At 38.7% G+C, this 12,501-nt stretch overlaps 1 protein-coding gene across 2 annotated transcripts in view; it reads right to left on the bottom strand.

The window, feature by feature from the left end:
- Window positions 1-12,501, bottom strand: part of fanca (FA complementation group A) — a 40,474-nt gene that overhangs the window by 16,572 nt on the left and 11,401 nt on the right. For both annotated transcript variants that reach the window (XM_077567623.1, XM_077567624.1), the window contains exons 8-14: window positions 11,537-11,647; window positions 9,272-9,335; window positions 8,930-9,042; window positions 8,193-8,269; window positions 5,260-5,401; window positions 929-1,062; window positions 156-266 (exon numbers count right to left, since the gene is read on the bottom strand). In XM_077567623.1, coding sequence (XP_077423749.1) covers window positions 156-266; window positions 929-1,062; window positions 5,260-5,401; window positions 8,193-8,269; window positions 8,930-9,042; window positions 9,272-9,335; window positions 11,537-11,647 — 752 coding nt within the window. The remainder of the gene's footprint in view (window positions 1-155; window positions 267-928; window positions 1,063-5,259; window positions 5,402-8,192; window positions 8,270-8,929; window positions 9,043-9,271; window positions 9,336-11,536; window positions 11,648-12,501) is intronic.

Genomic DNA, 12,501 nt, shown 5'->3' with positions numbered 1-12,501 from the left:
GCACTATTTACAACCAACACACATGTAAATTGACTGGTCTTGTATTTTGAAAACCCGTAAAATGCCTAGTTAAAAGAGCTTTATGTTTATCTAAGGTGTTCAGGATTTCCCAATAAAATTTGACTTCATATACCACTCAACGTGCATCAGATTACCTTGAGGTACTGTGGAGGTTCAAACGGAACCAAGTCAGACAAAAACTTGAGCAAAAACACCAGAGATTTCTTGCTGGCACCGTGGAAGCCACTAGCACCACCAAAAGACTCCTGTAACAAAATAAATACATAAATAAATAAATAAAATAATAATAATGGTTATGAAGAATATCCTAAAAGCTGAATTGCATGCTTCCTCTTGAAAATCACATTTTGTGATACAAGATTTAAAAAAAAAAAGAAATTTAAATTTAAAAAAATACATAAAGATTAAATCTAGAGAAGCAGAGGTCACCAATTAAAAAACATTTAAAACTGAGAGCTACTTTTTGGGTAGTACTTATTCAAAAGGGCTACCAGTTTGATACATACTTCTGAAATAAATTAGCTCAAGTTACATTTAATTATATGTTAATAATTATATTAATCTATATGAAGATAATGAACATGTTCATGATTTCTGACAATAATTCCCAACAATGATTTAACAGCAACGCTTTAATTCTATACATTTCTGCAAGTTTATATTTTTAAACGATCACGTCTATCTACCCTTCACTGGTGAGCAAATTTTAGAACAGTCCCATGGTCATTGGGGATGACCTGGTGCCCAAAAGTATCTGGTTGGTGACCCCTGAAATATAGCATGAGGTGACAGATTTTATGTACAGTACAGGGCTTGTTTTAATATATATTCCATGTAAGTCACAAGGTAATGAAAACATTTATGATTAAAATTATTAGTAAAACAAAACCCGGGAAGAATACTGAACCTTGAACCAGTCGGTGTAGGAAGGGAAGATGGCAGGTCCTTGCAGTGCCCCCTGCCGCGCCAACAAGAACGCAGTTATCATGCTCTCCAAATCATAACCATCAAATGCACAAGTCAGCAATCTGGACAGAAGCACTGAGAGATGATGGTGAAAACATCAGTCACAACCACAAATTACCAACATATGTTTAAAAAATACAATTACAGTATTCTTAAACACAATAGCAGAAAATACATTAAATAGCATTTCAATGTTTGTATCATTTACACAAACACGCAGGATAAATTGTTGGTACTTTTCTAGTAAACAAAGAATAACTTACAGAAAATTACATAAATTAAAATAATTAAGTATTAATAATAACAGAACAAATTAATAACATATGATTAAAGTTAATTTGAGCAAATTCATCATTTCAGAAGTGTGTCTCAAACTGGTCGTCCTTCACACTACTCAGTAGCCAAGAAGCAGCTCTCAGCTTCAAAAAGTTTGGTGACACTTGCTCTATAACAACATAATCGTATGGCTTAAACTATGGCTTCAATATTTGTTATATAAAGGTATTTATTACATCAACTTTGTAATGATGAGAATGTAGTCACATAAAATGTAATAAACGTTTAAGTGTTTCTGAACAGTGTAGAATGTAGCAGAGCATGCTCGGAGTATATTTCCTAATCATCCAAAGTTTATTACTTGCCACAGTCCAACAGCAATACCTTAAAATTGCTTGGATTAGATGTTAATTATCCTTGGGTCCCCCTCATTGTCGCTTTTGTCTTTGTCTTGTGGTTGCTCCTGTTTTTTGGTGTAATTGTGCTAATTGCTGAATAAAGTACCTACCTACCTATCTTATCTCTCGTGAGTAATGTGCCCCCCAAAATCACCCTTAAAAAGCAAGGGGGGTACCCTGTACTTGTGGATAATACATACAGTATTATACACCTTACATATTAGCTATTTTTTTATACTCCTGTTCATACTGTGCCTGTGCACTTTCTTTACTGATGACAATGTTTTGTTTTGTTTTATTATTGTTCATGTCTACCGACAGATGGGAATGTAAGGAACGGAATTTTGATTGCTTTGTATGTCCAGCATGCAAAAAATTGACAGTTGAGTTGACTTATTATCAGTGTAACGAATATTGCCCGTCACCCTCAATTTTTTTGGAAAACGCATATCACAGCTCCGACAGACCTCAAATCCTGTCTGATAAGCAGTCCCCAGACCATCTTTTATGGTCTGGTCTATCCACATGAATTAGCCATGTGTTTTTTTGGAAACAATGCCCCTGGGAAGTTATATGGTACAACATTGCCCTCAAGCGGTCACTATCGGTTATCCTCAAGAATCCTGCCACTCCTAATTAATCTGAAGTCTACATAGTTCGGGACATACACGGACTCTATGTACTGGACTGACATCAAGTAACTCCTGTTGTTTATCTTTGTACACAACCTGTATGTTTATCTCAAATAAATAATGTGTGTAATTTCTGTAGCCGCCTAAGTTTAGCTAATTAGTAAGTTTCGCTAATTAGTAAGCTTAGCGGATTCAATAACTTTATGATCGCGGTAATGTTTGAAATGTGTTCAGAATGATAAATGAAGCATCTGGCTTGTCAATTCTGATCCCAAAATTATCAAATACTATCCCAAAAGCTTGGTCTCGGTCGACCAAGTCTGCTTCATGCGCAAGGAAGGGGCGGGGCTACACAGTTTTTAAACGAGCGCGCGAAGGAACTTCTCTCTTTTTCCTGACTCCTCTTTTCCTGGAACTCTTTTTCCTGAACTCTCTTCCCCATGAACTGCTCAAGGACTCTCCCGTTCCTGCAACTCCTCCACTTCACGTCTGGCCCCATGAACTTTACCTGATCATCACGAGAAACGTGGTCGCTGAGGCTTCTTCCTTTGAGCCACAACGCGCGTCCCAAAGCGCGCATCAAGCAAGGACTGCAGACATCCCGCTCGTCCCCAAGGCGTGCGTGTCTGTTCCAGCCGTGAGTCCGAGGCGCCCCGCAGCGCTCACACAAGGACCTGAGCGACCTCCACGACGCGCGTGCATCACCGACCAGCAGCCAGAGACTCCCGGGCAGCATTCCAGCTGGACGCGCGCCAGATAAGGACCTGCCGCAGCCTCCACGCCGCGCGTGCACCTCGCCACCAACCGGAGACCTTGTGCAGCATTCCAGCATTCAACCGAGGATCGACGCTCGAGTCTCTCTCTCTCTCCCGTGCGAATGAACCAGTCCGTAAGTGGCACCTGCATTGCAATCTGACCATATCCTACTGGTGCAACGCTTTTATTCAAACATAAAAGAATTGACAGGTCAAACGTTTCCATCTTTATCTCCCATCATCTACCCTTTTTTTTTTATCTTAGTTAGTTAGGTTGCAAGTTTTCTTTTTTATCTTTGATTCGCATTTTTATTCCGTTTTATTAATAGGTTAGGCTGTGACTGATATATGTGTGTTTACTAAATAAATTTGTTGTCTAGAAATTCAATTTCTGCCGAATCATTTGTGTTTACTGAGTGGATTAGTAATTTAATTAGTAATTTAATTTAAAGTAATGAAAGCAAAGAACTCCATGATTAACTAAAGTAGAAAATTCAGATTATGAATACTTGATAACAGGATTTTTATCGTTATTTTGCTCCTACAAACAAGCAAAGTCAACGTGGCGCCCAAGAGGTTGCTGAAGAAATTACAACTCCCCTCAGTACCGTCTAAATTTCTCATTAAGCCATTACGGCAACCCAAATAATCGCTACATCAGAGCGTATAATATGAATGAATAAAGGTTCAAAACACATCTTTTAGTAATTTAGTCGTTTTAGTAATTTTAGTAAGCTAGTTTTATTTATCTCCTTTGCTTTTGAATGTCTCTGAATCTTTTGTTTGTAACTGCTTTTAAATGTTGTACTTTTAATTATGTGAAGCACATAAAATGTGCTATATAAATAAAGTTGACTGCCATGCCTGTACATATCATGCCCTAAAATACAGGCAATCACTAAACATATTAGATCTTAAGAAAAGACCATGCAAATTGCAATGATACCTGATCTAATAGTGTGCTATGCACTCATTGTAAAAGACAAAGTCGGAATTTGGGTTCATTTCTATTGGCACTGGTGCACATGTCACATAATCCCGCTGTTGCAAACTACCCCTCCATCTTTCCCTGCAAACGTTTTTAGTCTGCTATTGTGGTCCATTTTATAGACTGTCTAGCCGGGAGTGTGTGCCATGCGCTCATTATACCTGCGGAGCCTAGTTCCGACACAGACCCACACTTGTTCCTGACGACCTGTGCCGTCGGAAGGACTGCGCTCTTTGTGACTATGGATGGGCGATACATTGGGCCGATACCCAACATATTTTATGATATCGGTACTCACGGCGGTTATCGATACTCGTATCGGTCCCGCTCTTATGGACGTTTTTCGGTCAGGAACTGAAGGCTGAAATGGTTATTTTGCATTTATTGACTGCCACAGGTCCTCAAGTACGTAAAATCCGAGAGCTTTTTCCTGCCTCGAGTACTTTATTTAAGGCTTTAGCGTACTGGACGCACGGGCTACTTTTAATTTGGCCATTAACGTCACCAACGCAATGGAAGGAAGAAGAACCTGATTTTACTTATTTGAGTCAAGCAGTGGGAACGAAGGACTTAAAGACAAATAGAAGGGGCGAGCGGAATGCGGAAATGGCAAAGACGACGAACAAGGTTTCCGTAGGTGAACCTGCGGAATGATCATTCCCGGATGGAGTGAGCGCCCGCGGCAAACGAGGCTGAGTATGCAGCCTACTCGCGGGAGCCCAGCCGACCCGAAGCTGCGGTACGATCGGCAGTGGCGCTTGCGGCGAGCGGGTGGCGGCGGCTCAGCCGAGAGGCCGACCATCCACCCCGCTGGACCGCCGCAATCCCCTCCCGCCCCACGTCTACTCAACCTGGTTCAGGCAGGGCCGCGGCTGGCGTGGTGTAAGTTTCTGCATTTGCGCCCAAGGCGCCATGAATAGAGCGAACGACACGATACATGAATATGTTGCAATGTTATTTTAGCATGATGTGAAGGCTGCCACATTACGTTTTAACTGTCTCCCGATTTAAGATGTGGCTTGTATAGGGCAATACTCCAGTAACTAATGTGTTTCGTTTGCAGATTCATCACAAGCTTTTTTTTTTTTAATCTGTAACGCGAAGTGATAAAATGCATTAAAAAATACCCTATTTAATTTGCCTTATTACTGGTCAACTTGACTTCCACTTTAAATGCATAATAATCTTCCCCAAGACTATAATGGCTCCATTAAAAATGTTACCTCTCAAGCTGGGTTGGGCAGAAGGATTGTACACCAGCAGAGTGGAGAGGAAGCACAGGACATGTTTCCAGCTGACCTCACTGGTCTCTAAAACCTGCTGCAGGTGATGTAGCAGCTCCATCACACTGAAGACCACAGTCAACTTAAAAAAAAAAACAGAACCAGTTAAGAACTAACCATAGTAAGTTCAAAAAAACATTGACGTTTGCGCACATACAGTACATTATGTTAAGTTGTTATTGACACAAAACTATCCCGTATAAATTGGCATTTGATGGAAACATCAATCATAGATTGATACATGTATTGTTACGTAACTCACACAATTGACTTGCTTATCTAAAGACTGTTGCGGATGTTGGTGGTTGGAGGGAAAAGCTCTTCCTCCATCTTCCATTAAACCAGAGAATGATGGAGTCAGATTTCACCATCTTCCTGGGATAATGGAAAACATGCGCTACATTCTGGGATTCTGGTTCATGTAAGCCATTAGAAAATGTAAATAAAAAGCTATTAAGCCAAAGTTTCATCATCCTCGTCCACATGTGCTGTTGGAATGCAGAGCACGCTCCGCTCACAACATGCAGCTGTTTACTTTTGTTGTACTGCCTGCACTGAGCACCGTTTTTGAGGCACATTTGAACAACGTTCAGAGTTTCCAAATACTCTGAGTAGTGTTGCACGGGATACCGGTACCAGTACCGTACCTTGATGTTTTGGCGTCAAAAACGGCTCGGTATCGTTTATTCTTAGTACTGGTACTTAAAAAAATAAATACGGGGCTCTGTTTTAAAGGCAGGTATACATACATGCATGGATGGCCGCCTCTCTACCGAGGAAAACGCCTTAAGTAAGCGACATGCCTCTTTCAGCGTGTGTGCGAGAAGGCGCAGGAAGATGGCTTCACGTACTGAAGCGCTTGCTGGACGTGCACTCCTTGTTGAGAAGCATGAAGCGCTAATTAAGCTTATTAAAGCTTATTAAGTGTAGCGCTCGCTGACCGTCCATTCCTAGTTGAGAAGTATGACGCGCTAATTCAGGCTCCACGGGAGCGCAAGGAGCGAATGGAAGCCACGCGACAGCATTGGCATTGCCTACGCATGTTTTCAATAAACAGATGAAGAACACACGTGTGTTTTTCAATTTTAGAAATGTTTTGTCACAAGAGCAAATGTTTTTTGCGGAGAAGCAGAAGAAAAAGCAGCAATCATTCCTGCAGTGGACTCAAGGTACGTTCAATGAACATGCACACAGTAGGAAATCACAGCAATGCATAAAAAAAAGCTCAGACGACTGACAGAGCAACAGACACACGTTGTGACGCACTTTTGACACTTCCCTTAAAATAAGTGGAGTGTGAATTATTTTGTTTCCAGTTTGTAGTGTTTTATTACGCATTTGACTAATTGGGAGAGAAATGAAGAAGAGCAGAAACATGCACGCACACTCAAGCAACGTTACATTGAGTCATTGGTGTGCCACTGTATTGCCAATTCAAATACAAATATAAAACGGATGACACCAAATGCAGTCAAATACAGTACTTCAAAAATATGGCATGTAGTGTGAAAGCACTTACAGTATAAACATAAATATATACAGTATGTACATAAATTAACATGTATACATCCCAATATTTTTGAATTAATAATATATAAAAATAATTTGAAGTTCTTTTGTCAGTTTTAATTTTGCTGCTTTTGCTGATGTTTTAGAGTTTTGTCAAGGTACCGTTTCAGTACCGGTATCAAAGTATTTGATGCAGGTATAGTATCAAAGTCAAAATTTGGGTATCATGACAACACTAACTCTGAGAGAAACAGCGCGCTTGGAGCTTTTTTCCAAACACACCCACATGTGCTGCTAAAGTGCAGAGCGCTTACAATAATTTATAGGGGCGTTAGAAAAAATTCATTCGGCCATGTATCGCAATATTACAGCGCGCAATTCTCGAATCGATTCAATATGCGGCCGAATAGATTTTTAAACATAATTTTTTTATGGAAATATTCAACAAAACGTCTTACTTAGGGTTAGGATTCGCACATTAAGCATGGAAGAATGTTATATTAATGGAACATTAAGCCTTAATATTTTATTTCAGTACTGTTCAAACATGAAACAGACTGCAACCTGTTTGTTAAATGCAGTGGCCTGAATTTTCAGATAAATAAATATTTTCATAAAAATCTTACAGTGTACATGTACAAGTTTACTGATTATTATTTTCTAAATTTAAGTTTAAAAAAAATCGCAACAATCAATTTAGATTCGTATCAGGATTAATCGGTATCGAATCAAATCGCGACCTATGAATCGTGATACGAATGGAATCGCCAGGTACTAGGCAATTCCCAGCCCTACTAATTTATGACTGCAGCCTATAATCAGCAGTTTGATGTTTATTCTTCACTTTGCATTTTAAAAGTTAAATTTAAGTGCAACAAGTGTTATAAAAGGGTGGGAACCATGAGGGGAAAGGGGTTCATAATTGGCTTCGAGGTATAAATCATAAAAAAAACTGTCAACCTCTACTTCGCGGATTCTGCCTATTGCGGGTATTTTTTGGAAAAGAACCCCTGTGGTAAATGAGGGAAACCGTATATATATATATACTGTATATATATATATATATATATATATATATATATATACAGTGTATATATATATATATATATATATATATATATATATATATATATATATATATACTGTATATATATATATATATATATATATATACTGTATATATATATATATATATATATATATATATACACTGTATATATATATATATATATATATATATATATATATATATATATATATATAAAAGTAGCCTTCCTGAACATTTTCAAATTGCAAATTTCCCTATTGTGTGTCTAATAAAGGTTATCTTATCTTATTTTTGCAAAGGTCTCGCACTTACTTACCTTACGGAAAAGAGACGTTAGCAGCGGACTGGCTTTTGCAAAGGTCCACTTATTCTGTAGAGCAATTGCATCCGACACTAAAAAAACAGTTATCAGAATTCAATTCATATTTCAGTTACACCCAAATTATACTGTGAATCTGTTCAAATGATAGAACTACATATTATCACCCATGTAACCCCTTCAGACCCGCATTTTATCTGCTGAGCATTTTTTTTTTTTTTACTGAGCTTTTTTTTTTTTTTTACTGATTTCGACTCTTTTCCCACATAAAAACAACATGGAAAAAATTGGGTTATCTCATGCTTTTATTTGTAATAGTGGACGCCACGATAATATGGCTGTAACATGTAGAGCTTATATATAACATTTTTAACATGAACATCATGAAAATCAACTTGCAATTGTGATTGGTTAGCTTGGATCCAATCATGAACCAGAAGTGTTGACATCATCCAAATTATGCCTTTTTATTAATTTACATGCAAATATGTCATCACCACTGCAATCATCACCAAGGGGTTAAAATAATTGCCAAAGTATTTTTCTTTTCTTTTTTTTTAAATATTATTTTGCCTAAATCATCTCTCATTATTCAAATGATTGTTTTTTTTTTGTGTTTCCTGAAAAATCTGAAAAAATGTCTTAGGCGATTATTTTAAGAAGGCATCGATATGATTTTTTTTTTTTTTAAAGCAATACTAAATCAAAGTAGTGGGTCAGTTGCATATACTTACCTGTAAGTTGAGGCTTGTAAGTGAGGATCTGAGTAAGCGAGTGCGTGAAAAAGTTCTGAAGGGCGTCTGGAGAAGCTGAAGCGTCACACAATGAGGTATCAAATAGCTGACACCTGCATCAAATACAGCACACAAACACAAAGTGTGAAAAAAACTAAATTTCAACATGTAAAGAATTTTAGGCAGTAATTATTTCCTTGAATACTCAATTAAAGTAACAAACATAGTGGCAAATGATTAACTCAATACAAATAAGTTACAAAATTAAGACACAAAGAATGCAGGCCTGATTCTCTACCAGAAAACAAATATATTCAGGAATGAAACAAATAAAAACAAAACCATTGTTCAGTTGCAGTTTCAGATAACGTCTGTATTGAATTGATATTCGCAGTTTCCAGAACCCCTGAAGGGAAAAACACACACACACACACACACACACACACACTGTAAAAAAGAAATGTCTCCGTGATTTTGACAAAAATTAAAATCATTAAGATCTAAATGAGTAAATCAAAGTCCATCAGACCAGCCACGAAAAATACACCACACAGCTATAAGTATCATGTCATAGATGCATAAGTGAATTAGGTTTACCTTTTTCTCATTGTTTTGAAGGGATCATTTAACAGATTAATAGATTTATACTAGTGTTGTTCGAATACCGATACCGGTATCAGCAGAGGCCCCGATACTACATAAAAACAGTGGTATTGGCATCGGCAAGTACTAACAAGTAACATGCCAATACTATTATTTTTGATGCTAATATAGACTGCAGCATCTTGTGTTTTACTTGTGCACATTCACTGATGTGTGATGTGTTCACTGCATGCCAAACTAGAATATCCTATTGGCCCTTGAATGCTCTAAACCAGAGGTCCCCAACCCTGGTCCTCAGGGGCCGGTATCCAGCCTGTTTTCCATGCCTCCCACAGCCAACACAGGTGATTCATATCATCAGCTAATCAGCAATCTTTGGAGAAGGCTGATAACGATCTCCACCTGTGTTGGCTGTGGGAGACATGGAAAACAGGCTGGATACCGACCGGTCCCTGAGGATCAGGGTTGAGGACCACTGCTCTAAACCAATGGCAGGGCAGCAACAACCCAGGTATTGGAAAGGTATCGGCATCAGCCGATACTGCAAAACTGGGTAAAAGAATCGGGAGCCAAAAAGCGGTATCCAAAAAACACAAATTTATACCAGCGGCAGCAGAACCATGGAAAGGGACAAGGGCTGCCATGCAAAGTCATGATTCATCGCCAGATTATGCCCAATAATATGCACACAACAACTCTGTGCTAACAAGCGCTAACTTTATCCATCATATACGTTTTAGAACATCGCACACCAACACCAAGACAATTTACAACACTTTGTCGTTACTGTCATTACACTTGTTGGAATAAAGCATCCAACTGGTCTTGCGTTCCATACAATATTATTAAATAATATTTAATTATGAATTAAACCTCTGTCTCGCTTTTTACGAACACTTAGGCCTACTATGCTATTGCATTTTAATGTTGATCGTGGTATATTTTGGGTGGCACTTGGTGTAAAAAGGTTGAGAACTACTGGCTTAGATGGCTTTCTTCCACCAAAGTATGGTGTTAGAGGACATACCCTCGCAACACCAGATGTGATCGGCCTGCAAGATTGCATCGTCCTGCGTGCCTTCGACAACGTCACATCCTGACAACTCCAGTTGAGCGACATTAATCGTTTTTTCTCCGTTCACCTCGATTGTTTGTCTCCATATACTATACAGAGAATTGCAAGTCACCGAAGGACCATCGCGGTACACATATCTTAGTGCAGAATGGTCAGCCAGATTTCCAAACAAGCGCAGTGAGGCATTAGGATGCCAATATTTATATGCCGACATCCATCAAATTGCTTAATAACCGACATTAACTAAGTGGTGCAATATATATATATAGGAGTGTGTGTGTATTATTTATTTTAATTATCTCTCTCTATTCTGTTGTTTTTCTTACTGTAAACTACTGCTGCACTTCTTATTTAATTTTGATTTTATCTCTTTCTATTCTGTTGTTTTTTCCTTACTGTAAACTGCAGCTGGACGGAGTCCAGGAAAAAGTTCCCCACGGGGAAAATAAAAGTATATCGTATCGTATTTCCACATGCATCGACAGCGGAAATAGACCCCAAAATGTTTGATCTTCTGACTAGGATTGACTTAGAAAGATACACCAGCTGTGGACAACCAGTTTTGAAAACCACCACAAAAATTTAAACCTTTTTCAACTCATGCATGCTGAAACATAATACTTACTGCATTCCTGGTAGCAGGATATTGTAGAGTCCATATTGTGTGTTCACATAGAAGATGCGCATTTCGCCGTTAAAATAATTAAATATGTGGCAACATCAGAGAAAAGCAACAATTTCTATCACGATTAACATGGACAGTGAGTCTCGTGTGTTAAACATTACATCTGGTCGTGGTTGACTGACACCTCCTTCAACTTTCTACTATTCCACTTCTACTATAAAAGTGAGCGTTTTGGAGCTCTGTACATAAAACTTACTGTATTATAGCAAAGAAAGTAGACAATGATGTGTGATGAATCACTTACAGAAGAGCATGTCATCCAGTACTGAAATGCAGAGCAGAATGCACTTCTTCGCCACTACTGCTGGATTCTGACTCGACTGGAAGCCCAAGCCAACCAACGCACCTAAGATAGCTAAAGGAAAGAAGCTTTTAACAAATGCGCAATTGTCAGAGAAACTTTTGAGTCTTATTGTCTTTTAATTTTCTTTCCATTTTCATCCATCCATCCATTATCTGAACCGCTTAGCTTCAGTAAAGGCTAAAGAGGTATTTCTTAAAAAAAAAAAAAAAAAAAAAAAGACTCAAAGAAAAACAACCAATAGGATACAGAAGGAGTGACTTGCAAGGTGTTAATCATTTGTTGTGCATTCGCAGGCACACATCACGGGCACACAGGGCCTCACACTGTCAAGTTGCCTTGTTAGCCCAGAAAAATCACATTATTTAAAACTGAGTGTTGCTATAACACTAAATGTTAATTAGTTTGAATTTTTTTGTGAGGCCACAATGATGAGCCAGCGAGAGCATGGCAAATGATCAACATTTCATAAGCCACATGTTAATTATTCATGGACATTCACCATTCTCAGCCGGGCTCAGTCACTTCCGAAACAGCGGGTATTCACTATAACCTATTCTAGTATTCATCCTTTAACTCTTTTACTGCCAAAGACGTTAAATGACATTCTGCAAAAACCTACGGAGGAGCGCCAAAGACGTTCACCCATTTTTTTTTTTTTTTTTGAAACGGGTAGAGGGAACCCTTTCGCATCTGTGGTGAAAGTTTCCAGCAAGTCTGTTGTGCCTAATGACTATTTTTGGCCCCTAGAGGGCAGCGATGACTCTCTTTTGACAAGATTGGGTGGGCATCAGTAGAAGACGTGAGGCGGGGCTAGAGTGTTGAGGGGGCATTGGCTGAAGAAGCCATAATGGCGGCCGCTTGCAAGCAGCTCACGGTCGAGCCGTTTTTTTCAAAGACATCGACCA

Source organism: Vanacampus margaritifer, chromosome 6 (genome assembly GCF_051991255.1).
Source record: "Vanacampus margaritifer isolate UIUO_Vmar chromosome 6, RoL_Vmar_1.0, whole genome shotgun sequence".
Classification (NCBI taxonomy): domain Eukaryota; kingdom Metazoa; phylum Chordata; class Actinopteri; order Syngnathiformes; family Syngnathidae; genus Vanacampus; species Vanacampus margaritifer.
Note: the sequence above shows the minus strand (reverse complement) of the source record. Positions and strands in the feature narration are given on the sequence as shown.